This window comes from Fragaria vesca, linkage group LG5, assembly GCF_000184155.1.
Source record: "Fragaria vesca subsp. vesca linkage group LG5, FraVesHawaii_1.0, whole genome shotgun sequence".
NCBI classification, from domain to species: domain Eukaryota; kingdom Viridiplantae; phylum Streptophyta; class Magnoliopsida; order Rosales; family Rosaceae; genus Fragaria; species Fragaria vesca.
The window spans coordinates 11,038,059-11,058,879 of NC_020495.1; the positions used below are offsets into that span (position 1 = coordinate 11,038,059).

Sequence of the window (20,821 nt, forward strand, 5' to 3'; positions counted from 1 at the left end):
GCTTTGGACAGTCGGCGGTTCCGGCAGCTTTTTCTCCTCTTCGGCGGCACCACCGGCTCGGACACGTAGGGCCGGGGAGGGAGAGGAGGTGACGGGGTCCGATCTGGGCTGGGTGCGGCGGGTCTGGGGCGGCCGGACGGCGGCGGGAGGACGGCCGGAAAACCGGGCAGCGGGAGGCTCGGTTGCGGGACGGGTGAGGAGAGGAAATCGGGAGGAAGAGAAAGAAAAGTGGGTTTGGGCCTCACACCCCAAACCGGTCCAACCTATATCAACCCAAATTCCAAAAATAAAAACACCCCGAAAAATAATACCCGAATAAAAATTACCTTTTACTAGCTAAAATTACTATTTTTACCGTCGTCGTATTTTCATCATACGAATAATCATCCGCACATAATCGTCCTCGAAACCCCTCTAGGGACCAATTAAACTATTTACTCATTGATCGAGACGGTAAAATTCTTATTATAATCACGCTAGTAAATAAGGTAAAAATATAAGGGTCGGGATGTGACATTTAGTGGTTCAGCTAATGTAGTAGCAGCTTCCGTAAGTGCAGTAGCAGGTTTTCAGTGGCCCAGCAAATGTAATATTAATTATTTTCAGTACGTGCAGTAGCAGGTTTTGAGTACCAAAACTGTAATTGGATGTCTTTGAGGATTTCAATATACCGGCATAGTCTCCATGATGTATTCGATCACCGTGCTACTACCGACTACTATAGTCAAGTTCTGCTACTATTACTACTACTGGTTATATCACTATTGAACATTATCATGACAATTGCATCTATTACTCCAAGTTCAAACGTTTCAGCAACGGAGAATCTCAATAATATTGAAGTCAAGGAGGGAGCTTCTCCGCATAAGAAACATCAATATAACCACATTCGATACATCTCCACTTTCAATTCACCGCTCACAAGAGAATTGCACATCTATTAGTATACCATTTTAATATTTCATTACTGTGAGAGAGATTAGAGATGTGGCTCATAGTATTCATACCTTTAGGGATAAGAGCTCCTGGAACAGAAAGTAACCAATTAAATAAGGAGAGGAAATTTGTGGCAGTAGCTTGTAGAGATGAGAGAGCTTTAAGGCTAATCCAACGGTCCTCCTTCATCTACTTCAAGCTTGCCTTCCTCTGTGTTCATCCCAACATGAAGATCTGAGGCAAATTCGAACCAAACTTGCCTACTCCCTCATAATTTCAACCTTTTCTTTGCTATAGAGGAATGTAAGGGAATCCATCTTAATCTGCCTCATCAGAACAATCTCCTTCTCTTCTCTCTGCACCGACCCAATCCTAACCTCCATCGACGACAGCCGAGGCGCCACCGCCGCCAACGGCGTCGAGATCAACCCCGACTTCAACGGCGAAGATGCGGAGAAGCTTATAAAGATGACCGGTGTAGAAGTAACAAATCTAGATGAGTGGCCGCGTCATCTCGAACGGAAGAGGATTTTGGAGTGAGTCCGTCACCGGCAATGACTTCGACGTCATGGCGGTGGTGACTACTGTCAGGGCCGGCCCTGACATTTTGGGGGCTCGAAGTGAAAAAAAAAAAATTGGGGCTCCTTGCGTAAAAGTCGTCCTCATTCACTTGCATATTTGGTTCTTATCCTCCGCCACTATTGTTAACATGGTGATGAAGGACTGGTTCCTCATTCAAATTTGATTCCTCATTCAAACCCTGTTCTTCATTCAAATTTGCTTCCTCATTCAAACCTTGTTCTTCATTCAAATCTGGTTTCGCATTCAAACTTGGACTTGCTTCTGCATTCTCATTCTCATTCTCATTCTCATTGGTAGAAGTTTGTGCTTGTTTAATACTTGGCTTTAAATAATTGCAAATAGATCATGCTTAAAGCTTTTTTAATGCCTCTCTTCTCTGCTTCTCTTTTCTTTTTTTAGCCCCAGAATGATACTTCCTAATTAGAGCCATATGACACCTTGCAATCAGTTATGAAATCAAAATCAAACTAAAACCTGTCTCACAATCAGTCTTCCTAATTGAAATCAAAACAAAAAAACCCTTCTCATTTTTAATTTCAAGTTCTCAACTATGAAATTGCAAAAACTATGGGATTGGACTCATTAGACTATTGGAGGAGGACTGGAGGAAGACAGACCACAGACTTACCTGAGAGAACTCAGACTCAGAGACTGCAAGTCGGCAAGACACGTGCGTTGTGCGGGCGGACGGCCAGACGAGGCAATGTGGGCGACCGGGCGTGCAGCAGAGTGAGCAGAAGGCAGTCGGCAGCCAATGACTTCGATCAAAGAGAATTAGAAAAAGACATAAAGTTGTAGAAGTAAGAAGTTGCGTAGGTTATGTTTAGTATATATGTTTTTTTTGTTTTTTTATATGTATATATATACTTGGATTTGAGAATTTGGGGCCCTTAAATTTGGGGGCCCAAAGCAAAGGCTTGTTGGGCTTTAGGCCAGGGCCGGTACTGACTACTGTGATCATCATCGGGACCTCGTAGACTAAGAAAGAGAACAGAGAGATCAGCAAGAAAGATCGAAGAGATAGAGAGATCAAGATCGTATATTGCTCAGTGGCAGTGCTCGTAAATATTTGAAGAATCTATGCATTTTAGTTCTTTTACGTTGAAATTTGGAGTCAAGCGTGCTTGATATTTCTTGTGGGCCTAGACTTCATGTCCTTCGTTGTTTAAATCTTATGAAAGATGGGTTATTTGTTTTTTGTTTCTCTTTAAGGTAGTAGTATGTCATTTTCTATTTATTATATAGTATTCTATAAGAATATAAACTACGAATAATATCGATTATTTAACATAAAAATTCCTTCTATCGATACTTGTCACACATATATAAGGAGAAATAATATTTTTGCAAAAAGTATGATCTATTGATTATTAAAAAAAACATTAAATAACTATACAAAATATTTTATCAAGAGGTGCAAAAATTAGAGAACATTTTATTGATGATAGAATTTAATTTTTAAACTCATACCAATACCTTGTTTTATGTAGCTTTTAATGAGAAAAATTCTTCATGATTCGAGTAAGTATTTCTCTGAAACTTATATCATTTGTAAAAATTTTTTTTTTTTTTTTTTTTTTTTTTTACAATTTGAGAGGTCTATAGTGACATTGTACGCAAAAAAATAATCAAGGAACGAAGGTTGGGAATGAAGGTTTGCATGAATAAACAACAACAACAACAACAACAAAAAATCAAAGAGTAGAAGTCGGAAATTAATGTTCACATGAAAAGAAAAAAAAACAAGGAATGTAAGCATAATGAGTAATTTATTGAAATATATGTCAATAACATAACCAAAGTTATATTATAATTTTTTTTTTGAAGGGAAAAGGGGCAGCAGCCCCAAAAATTTTATTGATAAACTTAGGCTATAATGACATTAAAGCACCATTACATCAGACAATTAGCAGAGGATTAAACTAAATACAAACAAGATACTAGAGTAACAAAAAACCGGAGTCAAGGCGCTCAATTGCGGTACTCCAAGCTTTATGAAACCATCTAGGCTGCAGCTAGCTCGCACAGTCTACCAAGCTATCCATACTCCAACACTTACTGCATTTTGTTTTTGCCCTTCGGGTCAGGGCTTGGTGGGGTGTTGGGGCAAAGCACACTTAGCTCATGTTTCTCTGTAGCTATAGCTACAGGGCTAGGTGTTTTGTTTTTTGAGCCAATGGGGCGTCCCCGTTTCTTCTTTGGCTTCAGCAAGGACTCCGGCTTAGTAATCAGAGTGCCATCAAGTCCTTGAATAAGACCCAGCTGGCTAGGAGGAAATTGGATAATTGGTCTAGATTTTTTCTCCCAGTTAGAGGCTAGAACAACAGGCTCATTTTGTTCTACCTTTGATAGCCGGTGGCACTTGACAGCTCCGGTTGCATTGACTTCAGGCACAAGGTCAGTGTTAGGCTTCTCCAACCTAGCAGCCTGACTTAAATCCACAAAAGGAGGAATTAGAGGACTCAGATCTTTGACAACTTGAGTGACTACACCTGTAGTTTTTGCTGCAGAGTTCAAATCTGAAGGAGTTGGCAGAGAACTCGAGTTCAGGACCTCATGCATTAGGATACCTTCCTGAAACACATCCTTAACTCCTTGTGTTGCCACAAGCTGCATAATAGCACTATCCAGAGTTGAATCTATCTCAGCCATACCAGTAGTCACTTGAACATCACACAACTCCAAGGTCTACGAGGAATTGATGTTGCAATTCTTGGAAACACAACGCAAAGGTGTGTCCTTTGGTTCCTGCATAGCTGGATCAATTGGTTGCTCAACAGTAAAAACCAGCAGCAGCTCTGATCTCATATCATGTCCAACATTCTCATTCCCTACTGGTTCTAAACAATTCGTGCCAATTTCAGCTAGCACCGGTCTTTCAATGACATTGGAACCAAGCAGCGATTTCTTGATGACAATTGGTTTACGAGTTAATGGCAGCTTTGAAGGCATTTGTGGCTGTAAGGGCTTCATAATCGAAGGCATGGCTCCTGTGAACTTCAGCGAACCTTGTGAGTAATTTGGGTTTGCCAAATTGACTAGTGCTTCAACCCGATTCTCTTTCTGAGAATCCTGCACTGTAGATTTTGCTACTTTCTTCTTACATATACCATCTAGATGGTAGATTAATTTGCAGCTAGCACACATACCAACAAGATTCTCATAAAAGAAAACAATGTTCTTGACTATGCCAAGAGCAAGCTTAAGTACCTTTTCAAAAATGAAAGGTCTGTTCAGAGCATGAGATACCCGAACACGAACCTCCCCTATTGAATTCAGAAGATTCAGATCAACATGTGGGTTATCACCTGCAACGATTGTTACATCTTCAATGACCACTGGTGTCTCTAATCTAGGAGGAATGTTCTCAAGTCGAACCTAGAAAAACAAAGATTGCAAATTAATATCGTCAAAATCTGCAAGCCCATCATAGTCTTGAATAACCATTGGTGCCCGAAGATAATACCATGGGCCTCCCCAAAGCACACGATTTCGATCTCTCTTCATATCGAAGGAGAACAAGAATAGACCTTGAGGTCTCTGTTGAACCTTAAATTTACCATCAGTGCGCCAAATTCTGCGAAAGGTCTGTTGCAGATTTGCAGGGTTAACACATTTCGGAGTCAGAGGTTTCGCCAAAAGGTAGGCTTGCGAGTTACGGCGGAGATTGGCTCCCGATCGACGAGAGACATCAAGGACCTCATCGCCGGCCAGTGCAAGGGAAGTCGCAAAACTGGCGGTGACTTCGTCGATTGGCTTCGACATGAGGATGAAATGGATAGGGATTGGATAAATTGGTGAGGTTTGGAGGACAAAACTGGATCGAAGATCCAAATCGGATAAACTAGGGTGAGCGGCGCTCTTTGTTTTGCGTCAGAGAGAGCTGTGCATTAGGGTTTTTTATATTATAAATTTGAATAGAGGTATGGTGAGTAAACTGCTTGCAATTAAAAGTATAACGGAGGTGTAAAGAGCATAAGAGATATGTTAAGCAAATTTGGAGGTCCCAATAGCCACACTCTTGAAACTTTAATCGGTTTTATGAAAAAATTGACAGAAAATTATCTTATTGACTTGTTCATTTTCCGAAAATAAATATAATTTGTTGAATTCACAAGACCAAAATATCACTCGTTACAGATGCACCAAGTTTTGTTCTGGATGACAGAGCTAGTTTGGAAGATGCCGCAATCTTTTTAACACAATGGAGTGGTAGAACCTCTTGGTTCTGAAGAACAGCACAAGAGCAACAAGAAACCCAAAGAATGCAACAGAGGCCATGATCAGGAAAGACAACATAAAGCAGAGAGTGCCACTGCAGGAGGAGCCATCATCTCCAGAAGCTTCTTTGTCATAGATGAACCCGATTACCCTCACTGAGAAAATGTAAGACCCAACAGGGCTGGCTATGGCAATTGTGTTGAAAATGGTACCAAAATGTGTGACACCAAAGATCTCAGAACTGATGGTGGGCATTAGTGACCATTGTGAGCCATAACAGATGCCTACAATGACTGAACCCACATAGAGATTTCCAGGAAATCCAGATGAGATTACAAGGTGCCCAACAGCCATTGTTGCTTGAGTGAGAGCCATTAACAATGGCCTCGCCCAGCCTCTTGTATGTAGCAAATAATCTGAGACATACCCAGCTCCAAATCTGCCTAAAAAGTTCCATATACTCCATAGAGAAACAAATGTGTTTATCTCCACTGTTGTGTAACCAAGTGACTGGCCTAATTGGCTCATGTTGTTTATGGTGGCCAAGCCGGTACCCATTCCACAAAGCATTGCAATAAACAACAACCAGAAATTAACAGAGCTCATAGCACTCACAAGAGTCATATCTTCACCATCATATTCTATAGACGTCTCTTTATCAAGTAAAGCATCACTCGCCGTAGAAGTACTTGTTTCTCGCCGTGTCTTTGACTCCATGAACTGAGCTTTGATTGCGATTCCAATGGGTGAGGCGAATAGAATCAGAAGCAGCAATGTGAAAGTGAGGACACTAGCCCACAATGAGAAAGTGAAAATGTTTCTCAGTATGATTGTGACCATCAGATAAGCAGCAATGAGCAGAGCAAAAGCAGAGAAACAATTTAAGTACTTCTTGTCTATTTCAGCTCTACAAGCTTCATAGATTCTCACAAAGGGCATGAACAAAATGGAGACTAGTGTTGGCAACAAGGCCAGAAGTAAGAGGAAGTAGCTGGGGTTGCCTTTGCATAATGTGTCATAGAATTGTACCAGTATTGCTCCACTAAGTCCCATAAATCCCTGGCCAAGAAAACACAATGTAGTAAATGAATCTCATTTCTATTAGATCAAAAGATGATTAGCAAGATGCCAATTGCCAAGATCATCAGTATTCAGTAAGGTTTGAATAATCAAGAAGCCAACAATACCAAAGCTCTATTAGTGAACACACATTACATGAACATAAGCTCAACTATGAAAATAAAATTTGCATGGATCATTTTGCAAGGAAAGTGGAATCCATGTATATGAAAGCTAAACTATACTGAAGGTTTTGTAATTTTTTTTCTACATAATTAAAGACTTTCTAGACGTGAAGATTAATTCGTGCCTGAATGTCATGTCAAACTCATTCTCTCTCATGGTCATCAAAAAATAGATCCTGATTTGTTTTGAACATCAATCGATTAGCGGATTAGGTAAAAGTGTTTCACCTAAAACGCTACAAGAGTCTAGTGTGAACCCTTCTACCTAATTTTCCTGAAGTTTATGTAATTAGTAGGTAGCACGAGGGTTCATTTCATAATAAGAGTAGGAAAGACGATAATAAGAGTAGGAAAGACGTGTGATACAACTACAAGTGATCGTGGCAGAAATGTACCTTCATAATACCAACAATGGTCCCACCATAGTCGGAGAAATTCTGTACGCCAGTGACGACACTAGTCGTATTGAAGAAGGTCTGAGAGTGAGCCCCGAAGAACATGAACAAGCAAACAACCGTCACCGGCGGCCGCTCCACCAACCCTGCCACGGCGGCGTACAAGAAAAAGTACCCCGCAAAGCACTGGATTGCCCCCGCCACGTGTACCACCCAAGGCCCCCCGAAACGGGCGCGGCGATTGAGCGCCACGGCGGAGTAGAGGAGTCCGGAGAGGACGCCCGCGTTGGCGCCTATGTCCTTGAAGACGGACACCGTGTCGAGCGTTGATTGGTCGTAGCCTTGGCTGGACTTGAGGGCGGAGGAGTAGATGCTGAAGGTGTAGGATGCGCCGCCGAAGCACTGAATCCATATGCTGGCCGCCGTCGCCGTCCACTTGGTCATGCTCAGGCGACTCTCCGTCGTCGTCGTCATCTCTTCGTTTCTTTAATGGTGCGAGGCTGGTGTGTGCAATAATGGAATATATGGATGGAAATTAGCTAGAAATGAAGAAATAGTCCGAATAGAGAGAAAGCTTCGATTTTCTTCGATTAGTACAGTCATCCAAGAATCAAAGAGAACCTACCAATGAACATGGCCAGGGTAAATAATCATTAGTATAGGAAGAACAGGAGGAACATGAAGAGATTTTTGTGTTATGAAGCCGGATATGCTCCGTTACAGACTTACAGGTGTTGGATAAGAATGAAATCAATGAATGCACGTCTCCCAATTTTGACAGGAAAACCAAACGAAAACGGAAGAAATTGGATAAGTTTGTGGTCATTCCGATTTTGGAAAAGAGCCAAGGGAGTGAGGGACAGCCTGATAGTCCGAAATTGCTAATATTGGGTCCATTAACGGAAACTTTGTTTAATGTACAAAATAATTGATCTGCATTTCTTAGTTTGGGCCTATTGAAGTTGGAGTTTGTTTTTTCTCAAAAAAAGAAGTTGGGAGTTTGTTTTGCTAGAATTTTAGATATTAGACCCAAAACTCTGGAAAGCCAAGGCCACCCTGTAGAGAGGCCCATTGAGTTAAAGATCATAGACCCTGAGTTAGTCAATAGAGCACCGCAATTGTCATCCTCTGAAATAATGAGAGCATATCCGACAACTTCTCTACAATTTTTTTATTATAGAGAAAAAAAATTCAAACTTGTAATCATATTTTTTTTTCTTCAGCTCCTAGATTTTCTATTTAACAAATTTTATAACCATTCCCTAAATTCTCCTAAAATTTTAAAGTTTGCTATAAAAAGTGTATTGGTTTTCGGGAAATTCTATGGTACCTACCCGTATGTGATAACTACATTTACAAATATGACAACATATTTGTAGTCAAAGTGGTAATGTTGAGTCGTATTGTTTATATTCTTGTTCTAATAATTGTAATTACAAAATGTACAACCATTTTACAACTTTTTGAACAAATTGTTCTCATAATTGTAATTTTGTTTAACTTCATGTAAATAGTGTAAATAAATTTGGTAAATTTGTTCTCAATGTTGTAATTTGATTCATAAAATTGTAATTTTTGTTCAAGTAAATATAAAATAAAAGTAAGATATATATCCCAATACCAAATTTTTGTTGTAATTTGGTTCTCTCTTATCGCTATTTCTAGTTTAGAGAATATGTTAGAGAAAAACAGGCAAATTTTTCCATAAAATAAGAAATATCAAATATATAGGGAAGTTGTTGAGTTGCATGAATATCTAACCATAACTGGCTAAGTAGCGACACGTGAAACTTATACACCAGTTACGACACCAAGCCAAACAATTTACGACAACAAACCAAACAATGATCAGACCCTGGGTATTGTTCGTAAAGTAATCTTTGATCCTCATGTTGCTACATAAACTCAAAATCTTATATGTATAAACCAACACCACTAAGAAGATTCCCACAATCTCACTATACAAAAAGAAGAAATGCGGGTTAGATTCAAAAGTGACAACTCAAAGAGAATGCTCTTCTCCACGATAAGCATCACCCATCAAAAACAAGAAACATAGCATCTCATACACATTATAATCACATGTGAATCTTGAAATGATGTATTTTAATGTCATTTTCGTTACATGGACTTAAAACAATATCAACATAAAGGAGATATATATTGTCATGTTACTTGTATAAATTTGTCGCTCGAGTTGAATCATCTTTTTATCTTCGGTCACTCATGGACGTGACAAATGTGGGATCCAAAGCCCCAAAGGTAACATAATCATCGCCACTCACAGTTGGCCTGCTCTCCTTTTCTTCTTATTCCCTTGATCTTTCACTTTTGAAAAAGGAAAAGAAAGGAAAGAACCAAAAAGGAAGAAAAAAGAAGAAGGGTAAGAATCTTCTTATAATTACAAAACCTTGAAACGTGGCGCGAACAGCTGAGGGCGGGAACGTGCGAACCCATGACCACCACGCGCCTCAACCATCGACGCACGTACACATCCTGACAAAGAGCCTCACAATCTCCGACCGTTGACCTCCCTCACGTGAGGACAAACCTTCCCTTCAAAACGCACCGTTTCACCCCGTTTTAATCCCCCCACTAAACAAATCCAATCAAAGACGGAACCAAAACAAAATCAGGGACGGCGTGAACGAGCCCGCCCTACTTAATCCCAACGCTAATTGCATGGCCCCTTAATTAAACAAAGGCAGCCTTAAACAAATCCAAACCCAAATCCCCGATTATTAAATTTGGCGGGAAAATCCCGAAGGTCGTCAGCCCACGGCGCCCTTTCGCCTAAAACTCTAAAAAGGGCAAAAAGGCGGGTAGCTTTTGCACCGCGTGAGCTACAGGCGCGCGTGGGAGATGCCAATGCGTAACCGCTGGCCGGTCGGTACGACGTCGCTTTCGCTGGCGAGGATTAAAGAAATGGAAATTAGGGATTAAAGAAAGGGGATCGAGGTGGATTAGGAGGAAGAAGACTAAATTGAGGGACTGAGGCTTCAAAACCAAGAGGCGTTAAATTCCATTGACCCTCGCAATGCCAGACCTCTTCTTCTCCTCTCTGTTCTTCTCCACCTTCATGGTGCTTAAACGACGTCGTCTCGCTTTGGATGGGCGGCGACCGTCACCACCACAGCCGGATGCCGGAGAGTTCGTCTTCGTCATGTTCAGAGCTCGCGCAATCGCCGATTCTGTTGCTGGTTTGCTTCCACAAGGCGATGCGAGCCGAGCTCGCCGATCTCCTCCACGTCACCACGGCCGCCTTGAACGGTGGATTCAGAGGCCGCGGCTTTGTTCTCGAGGTTTTGCGAAGGTTTGAGTTCCTCAAGCTCGCGTATAAGTATCACTGCTCTGCTGAAGACGAGGTTGGTTCACAAAGCTTTCTTTGAAATTTGCTAGGAGTTTCTAATTTGGAATGAAATCTGGGAAATGTATGATTAATTTGACTATTTAAGCCTCATTTCTGTTGTAATTTGGAAAATTTTGCTTCAATTTATGACTGGAATCCTATTTAATTAACTGTAAGAAGTAAAATTTAGTATGTTTGATATGAGATTCTGCACTGCTTGTAAAATCTGGAAAACTTGCTTCAGTTTATGACTTTAATTTTAATTAGTTGACTGTAAGAAGTAAAATTTAGTATGATTTAGATGAAGTGTAAGTTGCTTTTACAATTTAATGGACTGCTTGTAATGTCTATGGTTTTCTAAGAGCGATTTACTGTGATTGTATAATTTTTCTTGGCAGGTTATTTTTCTAGCGCTAGATGGACGAACAAAAAACATAGCTTGTACATATTCATTGGAGCATAGGAGTATAGACGGTCTTTTCGATTCTATTTTTAGTCGCTTGGATGTATTGTTAGAGGAAAGTGAAGACATTTCAAAGGAATTTCAGGAACTTGTGTTCTGCATTGGGACGCTCCAGGCATTCATTTGCCAGCATATGGTGAAAGAAGAAGAACAGGTAAAGCCACTTGTCTCTTGTATACGCTTTTCTTACTTGTTCGGTTGTTTAAGCCCTTATGTTATTTTTTATGACATATTGTGGTTTATATTTGATTCCTATAGTTTTTTAGTTATACTCTTTAGAATTTCATGTTATATGTCTATGGATTGTGCTCCATGTGTTACTAATGATGCGAATGGGATCCAGGTTTTTCCTCTGCTCCTGCAGCAATTTTCTCCGAAGGAGCAGGCTTCACTTGTGTGGCAGTACATGTGTAGTATTCCTGTAGTGCTGCTAGAGGATCTTCTACCATGGATGATCTCCTCTCTTCAAAATGATGAAGAAGAGGAAGTCATCCGTTGCATAAAAGAAATCGTACCTGATGAAAAACATCTCCAAGAGGTACACACCCTAATCGTTTGTAACCCAAGTTCTTACCATGATGCTATATCAATCCCTTGGTAATGATAGCTTAAAATATTTGCTAGGTAGTAAGCTCGTGGCTTGCTAACAACGGCCAGGCTCGACACACCGGTGATGATGAATCTGCAGATATGAAAAAGTTACTCAAGTCTCATTCCCCTAAGAGGTTCTTTGAAGAAAGTTGGAGTCGCATGAAGAAACAAACCATCCATACTGATACTGGATACAATCCTGTTGATGGCCTTCATCTTTGGCATCGTGCCATTAGGAAAGATTTAGAAAAATCTTTGGGAGAGCTATATCAATTGAGAAGCTCAATCAATTTCCTGAATATTGACTCAATAGTTGTCCAGCTAAAGTTTCTTGCTGATGTCCTCACTTTTTACAGGTAGTTGCTGAGGCCATTACTTTTAATTTTTATTTTATTTTTCAATTGATTCTTCACTGAACACATTCTGACCTACAGCAATGCATTGGAGAAGTTATTTCATCCTGTGTTAAATGAACTTGTCAATGGCTGTCTGTACCCCTCTATTGAGAAATTTCCCGATGAAAGTCTTCTGGAAAGTTTGCGTAATTTACTGTACTATAGCCTTGAGAATGGAACACCTTTGGGCAAATTTGTTGAAAAGCTTTGCCGAGAATTTGAGTGTCTTGTGGTGGGAGTCAGCAAGCATTTTGCTTTTCACGAAACAGAGGTAATAAATCAAGGAAGGGATTACCAACCTTCTAAGATTTCTTAATGTATAGCATTTAAATCTGATCTCGCAAGTCCCTTTTGTTGGGGCATGCTATAACCAAATTATGGTTAAGAAAATTCTTGCCTTATTCAATGCAAATTAACACCAACCAGCTTTTATCAGGTATTTCCCATTATAAAGAAGAACTGTAGCCATGAAATGCAACAGCAACTCGTGTATGTCAGCCTTCATATTATGCCACTTGGGTTGCTGAAGTGTGTGACTACTTGGTTTTCAGCTTGCTTATCTGAGGATGACTCCAGGTCAATTCTTAGCAGCATGAAGCAACGAGATTTCTTAGTTGATGATTCTTTTGTATCTCTGTTACATGAGTGGTTCCGTATTGGCCATTCAGGTAAAACCTCAACTGAAAATTTCCGAGAGGACTTGCAGCAAATATTTAAGAGCAGATGCACTTTCTTATGCAACCAGTTGCATTCCAGTACTGCATTTTCATCTGTAAGCTCCAGTATGCAACATCGAGGGAAACCAAACACTGGGGTAATGGAACTAATTTCTTCAAACATGGCAAAGAACTCTATGCCATACTCTTCATCTTTTGCCTCTGACTCTGCTTCATATTCCGAGACTTCAAACTCAAGAGAAATTAATCTCCAAGTGTATTTCTCTGGAATGAGAACATCATATCATATTGGTGAAAGTCTTGGTGGGGAAAAATTGAGTGGTTACGGTCTCCATGAACCAAAACCAATAGATCTTATATTTTTCTTCCACAAGGCTCTCAAGAAGGATTTGGAATACCTTGTCCTTGGTTCAGCTGAATTGGCCAAAAATGCAGCTTTCCTCACAGATTTCTGCCGGCGCTTTAGTCTCTTGCAGTTCTTACATCAAATACATAGTGAAGCAGAGGACGAGGTTGCCTTTCCAGCCTTGGAGGCAAAGGGGAAATGTCAAAACATTAGCCAGTCTTACACGATAGACCACAAGCTAGAGGTTGAACGCTTCCAAAAAATATCCCTCATTCTAGATGAGATGTCCAAATTGTATTTTTCAGTTTCTATGTTTGATTCAAACACAATGGACCAGATGTCGCCAAAGCTCTATCAGTTGTGCATGAGGCTTCATGGTATGTGCAAATCTATGTGCAAACTACTGACTGACCATATTAATCGTGAAGAAGTTGAACTTTGGCCCTTGTTTAAAGAATGCTTCTCCATTGAAGAGCAAGAAAGGATCGTGGCATGCATACTTGGTAGAACAGAAGCAAAAGTATTACAAGATATGATACCCTGGCTGATGGAATCTTTGACGCCAGAAGAACAGCATGCCATGATATCTATATGGCGCCAGGTCACAAGAAACACAATGTTTGATGAGTGGTTGAAAGAATGGTGGGAGGGGTATGATGCGGGCAAGGTGGTGGAGGAGTCATGTGTTCCTCCTTCAAAGACTGTAGATCCCTTGGAAGTTGTCTCTATGTGCTTGTGTGGACTGGATGAACAAGGAAGGTGTGTCTGCAACAGAAGCATCAAATTTTCCGAAAAAGATTCCCCTGATAATGATACTAAGCTTTTAAGAATCACTGAGGTGAATCATAAGCTGAGGGATGCTGATAGACACCAATGTAATTACAACCATACAGATTCTGTAATTCTTGCAGAAGGTAAGAAGATGAAATATGAAGACACTGAAAATGCCATAGAACAAAACAATGATCCAGGACAACTTTTTCAAGCAAGTCGTAAAACGGATTGTTGCGAGTGCCTGCGGACACTAAGTCAAGAGGATCTGTTGACTGCAATAAGTAAAATCTCCCGCAACTCTTCCTTGGATCCTCAGAAGAAACCATATATGATGCAGAACCTGCTATCAAGGTTGGTCATGAATTGTTTTTTCTTTTTAAAGCTTTATTTTCCTTTTATTCCTTTTGCTCTCCTGTTTAGGACAAAATATATATACCAGTCATACTATCTATTGTAAGAGCAAGAAGCAATAATACCTTGGTATATCTGATACTAATTTAACCTACCGAATTGCTTCCTTTAGTTTTCTTTTTATTTTCTCAAATATCTATCTTTCTGCTACATCTGCTTGCTGATAAAGTTTGGACTTAGACTCTTCCTGTGGAGGAAATGACAAGTTTCTACATTTACACTCTTCAGCCATTGGAGAGTCAAACAACGCTCTCAGTTAATTGCAAGTAATGGGAAAGAATTCCCTCGTCAGCATCCATCCTATCAGGACCCTTTTGGGCAAACATTTGGTTGTAAACACTATAAGAGGAACTGTAAGCTTGTTGCTGCATGTTGCAACCAGCTCTACACTTGCATACGCTGCCATGATGAGATAGCAGAGCACACGATAGATAGGTATTCAGTAGTGTGAATATTAATGTTAATGTTTCTTATTATTTCTTTCTCTCTCATTATGGGATACATATGCAGGAGATCTGTAACAGAGATGATGTGCATGAAATGCTTGAAAATTCAGCCAATCGGGCCCACATGCTCAACTGCATCCTGCAGTGATTTATCCATGGCAAGATACTTTTGCAAAATTTGCAAGATTTTTGATGATGAAAGGTGACTTATCCTGATTTGACTGACTATTTTGTTGCTAGATTTGATTCAAATGAGAAACTATATTACCTGCTTTTGTAACGAAACAATTTTAGCCCCTGATAAACTGTGAACTAGTAACTAAGGAGGGGGAATTCACACTACCTTTGACTCTCTTGGCATCCATTTGTATGATTTGTCCAGTACCATTCATTACCTTATTGTTCAGGCACTTTGTGGTCTTGTCACCAAAACGTCGCTATTAGACTATAAGAAAATAACTACTACTGGACTTGACGTACATAAATTCTATAGTTACTACTTACTAGAATGGTGTTCTCTTTCCATGCAACTGTAAATGTTAGCGTCTCTGTTACAGATTCAAAATACCAGCTTAATGTTTAAGCTGGTATTTCTTTCTCTCTGCATGTTTGCTATTAGCGTTAAATTTTTTTATTTTTTTTAAGCTGATATTGATCTAGGGAAAATTTAACGCTCTGTTTTCATGCAAGTGATGCAACTGGTTATGTTATATTTGAGTCACCAGTTTGAGGTTTTATATGTTTCTAATTAAGAAGCTATTTACCAGGATTATCTACCATTGCCCTTACTGTAACTTGTGTCGAGTTGGAAAGGGATTGGGTATTGACTACTTCCATTGCATGACTTGTAATGCTTGCATGTCCCGTTCTCTCTTCAAGCATACATGCAGAGAGAAAAGCTTTATGATTAATTGCCCTATTTGCCATGAAGACATCTTCACGAGCAACTCTCCAGTAAAGGCCCTTCCATGTGGTCATTCAATGCACTCGACATGTTTTCAGGTACTTTCCCCGCTTAGTTATTGCTTTCTCCATATATATTTGCAAATATTCAGAAAGCTTTGCTCTTACTTCTGATGCTGCTTCCAGGCCTACACTTTCACCAAGTATACCTGCCCAATCTGCGGCAAGTCACTTGGGGACATGCAGGTCAGTTACCAAACTTGTGAAAATTAAGTTCATTCATTTTCTTCATATGTTAATGTGTTAGGCTCTTAAACTGTATGCTTCTCTTGCAGATGTTATTTAGAATGTATGATGCATATTTAGCTGGAGAGAAACTCCCAGATGAGTATTCTGGCCGAACTCAGGTTTGTCACCATCTTTTTCTTGTCGTACTCAGTAACTTATAATGCTTCCAGACGTTGGTGTTCATTGAGTGTTGATGGAATTGCAGGCCATACTATGCAATGACTGTGAGAAGAAAGGAACTGCTCCCTTTCATTGGCTTTACCACAAGTGCTCCTCTTGTGGTTCATACAATACCAGGCTTCTATGACTCAATTCCATAGTGCGTCTGGCGAGTATTTCCACGTAGCTATCTGGCATGTAAAGATTTGCATTTCACCACTTGGATTTTGTCGAAGGCATTATAGATCTGTTTAGGAATAGTTGCTGTCTGTGAATAATATTAAGTGTTCCCTCATTTTTGAAGCTGAAATACGCAAGTTTTCCTGGAGGGAAACATTCTTCTAATCTAGACCCTTGGCCTCTATAAGTACTAGACACTTGTAAACTTTTGACGAGGGAAACTGAAGCAGAGGCTCAGAATTTTGCACCTTTTATTCATAAATAAGTAAAACAAAATTGTTGAATATTCCCTTATGAAACAACTCTCGATGGAAAACTAAAAAAAAAAAACAACAGTAAAAACATATCACAGCCAATATGGTGTTTTCTAGCTTACTGATAACTTGACACTGGTAAGACTGAAGCATGCTGCAGCACTCTTCAATGTGTTATCATCCGCCGCATGATCCATTGATATTTGTGTTGTGTCCTTGAGCGATTCTTCCGAACTGCACATAAATTCGCACAATGAATGAGAAAAGTTAATCTCGAATCGCATTTTACAGGTCATCATCAAGTTCATCATTATGTGACAAATGAATGTACCTGCTTGAGTCATAAGCCTCTTTGGAATCAATGTATGACTGTCTATCATCTATGGTATCAAAAAATGGGTGCAGCTCATCATAATCTTGAACATCTTCTGATCCCATGGCTAGTGTCTGCGAAACACCAAACTGGGATTGAACTGTTTCTGCGTTATCATTGTTCTCATTGATGCTGTTGTTGGTGAAAGGATTTTGCGCCCATAAAACATTGTCCGTGGTAATAGTCTGCTTGGAGTCAATGTCATAAGCAGAAGTGTAAGCATCGTCGCTTCGATTAGAGTAATGCTGCTGCTGTTGTTGTGTTACAGGCAAAGCATGATGTATGGCATTATTGTTGTTATCGTAAGATTGTGGAGTACTATGATTTAAAAATGAGATGGTATTGTTATTGTTAGGTGGTGCCATGCCTAATTCCAATTGTGAGGTCACATAATCTGGCATAGCTGAAATCTGCTGCTGCTGGTGGTAGTGATGTTGTCTGTACAATGCAAGCTGTTTATGAACATTTTGAAGCTCCTGCTCCGCAGCCATAATCTGGTACTGCAATTGCCAGATAACCTCCCAACAGCCGTAGACCGGAAACTTTTCTCGGATATTGGCTTGGCATATGATGGATTTCATGGTCTCAAACTTGAAACAAGGGTCGACAGTTTTAAGTATCTTCAAGATGTTGCAGACCCCGAAAAGCTTGTGTGCATTTTGAAACATTTTTGGTTGGTCTGCTGGGAAATAAGGAGCTAAAGGGCACTCAGGCGTGCACTTTCTTCTTTGGTATTTGCATGCAGCACAGGCCTGGCTGGTGGCACCCTTAAGGGTCATTATGTCTTGGTTCCCAAGCAAGTCTCGTCGGCTTGGTTGCGGTGGTGGTTCAGACCAATGTGGCAAATGTAGCCGGTTAAAGCTTAGAGGAAATGAATTGGAGAGATGAATGCAAAGGTGGCGGTAATGATGGAGGAGGAGAATGAGGAAGAAGAAGGATGTGAGGAAGATGGTGAGGGTGAAGAAGAAGGTGGGTATGAGTAGCAACATTGTTGTGGTTTTGGCTTTGGTTATGGTTTTGGTTTTTCGGGGATCTGAAAAGGTCTGGTAATGTGCGGATTTGCTGGAAGTAGAGAGAAGAGAGGACTAAGTAAAAAGGAAGAGATTGGAGAGAAGAACGAAATAGACGGGGAAATGGTTTCTGTTATTTTTCTAGTGTGTGTTTTGAGAGAGACCTTTTGGGGACAAATGTAGGACTTTGGGGGAGTCCTGAAATTTTGGGCACCTTTTTTTGGTTATGGTCATAGCTACTTCTCACTGACTTGTCTTTGTGGTTTATTTTTAGGTGATGGTTTTTAACTTTTTATCACATGTGAGAAATTCATTTCCACCAATTAGTTTACTGGTTTAGTGAAATTTCTACGTGCTTTGTTGCATCTAGATGTTTAAGGAAAAAATGTTGTAAATAATTGAGCGGCGGAGAGTTAGGGAAGTCATGAATCGCACAGACTTAGAAGATGCACAGACATAAGGGTTGATTGAGTGCTGATGGAATTGCAGGCCATACTATGCACTGTGAGAAGAAGGGAACTGCTCCCTTTCATTGGCTTTACCACAAGTGCTCCTCTTGTGGTTCATACAATACTAGGCTTCTATGACTCAATTCCATAGTGCGTCTGGACGAGTATTTACAGGTTGCTATGTTGCATATGTAAAGATTTGCATTTCACCACTTGGGATTTTGTCGAAAGCATTTTAGATCTGTGTAGGAATAGTTGCTGTCGGTGATTAATATTAAGTTCCCTCATTTTGAAGCTGAAATACACAAGTTTTCCTGGAGGGAAACATTCTTCTAATCTAGACCCTCGGCCCAAGAACTTGGCACTCGTAAACTTTGACGAGGGAAACTGAAGCAGAGGATCAGAATTGTGCAGTTTTTATTCATAGATCAGTAAAACAAAATTGTTGAATATTCCCTTATGAAACAACTCACGATGGAAAGAACAAACCCGCAGCAACGCGCGGGACTTAAAACTGCTATATTATATGAAAGCAAAACTAATGGTAATTCTAATTTACGGCACAGAACGATCTGATTGCAGATTGCTCTCTAATTGCCTTCCCTCAGGCTCATGAAGGTATTCCCTCTCCTTTATGTAGGATTCAATGTCTACAATAACTGGGTTTAGCTGTGAATCGATCTCCTTGTTCTTTTAGTGCATTCAAGAAGCTGTCCGAGACCATGTCTAACACCTTCCAGAATTGATTTCGTACCTTCTGAAGAAAGAATAACCTGCCGTACGTAGGAATGCTGAAAGTGCAACAGCAGTGTATCTGTTGGCAGGAAGAGCATTCACAAACCTAGCTAACCAATCCCAGCCTTCTTTCAGGCCATGAACATTGTTGTTGTCCGTCTGAACCAGTGCCCCATATAGCTTCATATACGATTCTACTCGTGTCAAATAACTCGATGCTCTCAATCTTTCCTTGATCATCTTCTTGGAATCCAAGAGCTTTATAATAAGCCTCGTTTGATCCAAATGATGACCGTGAGTAGTGTTTTGGAACTGTATAGATGCAGGCTTTGTTTAACTCAGCAAGGATAAGGTCCAAAACATGTGGAGCCTAAGCAATGCGAACAATGAGGAAACCTTGTGCAAATGCAGGATTCCCAGGGCTGGCGATTTTGCTTCCTCGGCTCTTTTTGCTTCGGCTTCTCTTCGATTAGCTGCTGCATCCATTCTCAAGTAGACATGTCAGCTTCATTCTTGAGCTCTGTCTCTAATGCTGATATCTGGTTGCTGATATCCTCTTTCACTTTGAACTCATGTTCACGGGATAGCTCAAGCAAACCACTTTCCACTAGATCAACCAGATCTGTCTCTAATGTCGATTCGTCAACGGAATCATCATCACTATCGCTGAGGTAGAGTTGATCAAAATTAAACCGTCTAGCAACGGCGGATCTCTGATCCTCATCGTGGCCATCATACACAAACGGGCTACTAAACGGAACCATAGAACCGCTATTGATCTTGAATTCGAGGGCATCAAGCTCCGATATCAGATCCTCAAAGGCCCAATCAGGGTTAAAGTCAAGTGCATTACTGAACTCTTTACTAAGCTCCAACATAACACCTCCCATTGCTCCGATCTAACTCTTCTAGGGGGAGAGAGCCAGAGAGAAAGAGAATGGGGATCTGAATATCTGAAACGAGAGGGTGGGTATGTATAGAGAGAGCCTTTCCTCTTTCTTTTTGGTGTCGGTGGTCTGAGGATTGTCCTAGTTTAATTGGGTAAACTAGGGAGGTGGGATCTTTTTTAATTTTATTTTTATTTTTTTCTTTTGGGCTGGTGGGATCTTAAATGAAGGGATTATCTTTAATTCGGATTATTTCCTTTGTTTGGATAGTTATTTTAGTTATTTTTTGATATTTAACTTACTCTAACTGTCTAACAGCTGAGAAAGATATTTTTAAAAGAGAAAAAAGAATATAAGTATCTGAAACTTATTTAGCTGTTAACTTGATTAACCGCTGTAGTTTTTTTTTTTTTAGAATGAAATAATTGCATTTATACTCAACTGCGAACTGCGCGTCCCGTAGACTTTGACACATTACCTCACATCATGCTCTTATCTATATTCGATTAAATTTAAATATCACAACTCACAAACTGAATTCAAGGAATGAGATTTCTTTTCTTTTCTATATCTCCTCATAAGTGAAATAAATAAAAAGAGAATTACAGATTCTTTGTTGGAGATTTTGCAAATCTGTAGTCATGGTTGAATGGTTGAAGTTTGTTGTGATGGATATGAAATTCTGCAGATTCTTTTTAATTTTACAGGCAGCAATACATAATTGAGAAGCGATTATAAATTATTGTTCTCGAA

The 20,821-nt window shown here is 40.1% G+C and overlaps 3 protein-coding genes across 3 annotated transcripts; 1 reads left to right on the forward strand and 2 right to left on the reverse strand.

Annotated features, from left to right (window-relative positions):
- Positions 1–5,541: 5,541 nt before the first annotated feature.
- On the reverse strand, positions 5,542–8,122 carry LOC101313312. Its single transcript, XM_004299581.1, has 2 exons — positions 7,379–8,122; positions 5,542–6,798 (listed from the first exon to the last, which is right to left on the reverse strand). Exons 1-2 carry the CDS (start codon positions 7,850–7,852, stop codon positions 5,689–5,691), a joined length of 1,584 nt encoding a protein of 527 aa, XP_004299629.1. The 5' UTR covers positions 7,853–8,122; the 3' UTR covers positions 5,542–5,688.
- A 2,168-nt stretch (positions 8,123–10,290) lies between these two features.
- On the forward strand, positions 10,291–16,509 carry LOC101310711. Its single transcript, XM_004301256.1, has 12 exons — positions 10,291–10,743; positions 11,126–11,344; positions 11,534–11,728; positions 11,815–12,137; positions 12,216–12,447; positions 12,613–14,324; positions 14,613–14,819; positions 14,895–15,032; positions 15,598–15,832; positions 15,920–15,979; positions 16,069–16,140; positions 16,227–16,509. The coding sequence occupies exons 1-12, from the start codon at positions 10,489–10,491 to the stop codon at positions 16,326–16,328; spliced, it is 3,750 nt and encodes a 1,249-aa protein (XP_004301304.1). The 5' UTR covers positions 10,291–10,488; the 3' UTR covers positions 16,329–16,509.
- Positions 16,510–16,521: 12 nt separating this feature from the next.
- LOC101311004 (LOB domain-containing protein 27-like) lies at positions 16,522–17,766 on the reverse strand. The gene is made up of 3 exons (XM_004301257.1): positions 16,946–17,766; positions 16,737–16,848; positions 16,522–16,608 (listed from the first exon to the last, which is right to left on the reverse strand). Exons 1-3 carry the CDS (start codon positions 17,764–17,766, stop codon positions 16,522–16,524), a joined length of 1,020 nt encoding a protein of 339 aa, XP_004301305.1.
- Between the last annotated feature and the right edge of the window lie 3,055 nt (positions 17,767–20,821).

Excerpts from the sequence above, each read along its gene's own strand:
- LOC101313312 (XM_004299581.1), bottom strand. The coding sequence starts at position 7,852 with ATGACGACGACGACGGAGAGTCGCCTGAGCATGACCAAGTGGACGGCG. Across the intron at positions 6,799-7,378 it reads CCATTGTTGGTATTATGAAG|GGATTTATGGGACTTAGTGG; the intron begins GTACATTTCTGC and ends TTTCTTGGCCAG.
- LOC101310711 (XM_004301256.1), top strand. The coding sequence starts at position 10,489 with ATGGGCGGCGACCGTCACCACCACAGCCGGATGCCGGAGAGTTCGTCT. Across the intron at positions 10,744-11,125 it reads ACTGCTCTGCTGAAGACGAG|GTTATTTTTCTAGCGCTAGA; the intron begins GTTGGTTCACAA and ends TTTTCTTGGCAG. Across the intron at positions 11,729-11,814 it reads ATGAAAAACATCTCCAAGAG|GTAGTAAGCTCGTGGCTTGC; the intron begins GTACACACCCTA and ends AATATTTGCTAG.
- LOC101311004 (XM_004301257.1), bottom strand. The coding sequence starts at position 17,766 with ATGACCCTTAAGGGTGCCACCAGCCAGGCCTGTGCTGCATGCAAATAC. Across the intron at positions 16,849-16,945 it reads GAGGCTTATGACTCAAGCAG|TTCGGAAGAATCGCTCAAGG; the intron begins GTACATTCATTT and ends ATTTATGTGCAG. Across the intron at positions 16,609-16,736 it reads TTACCAGTGTCAAGTTATCA|GTGCAAAATTCTGAGCCTCT; the intron begins GTAAGCTAGAAA and ends TATGAATAAAAG.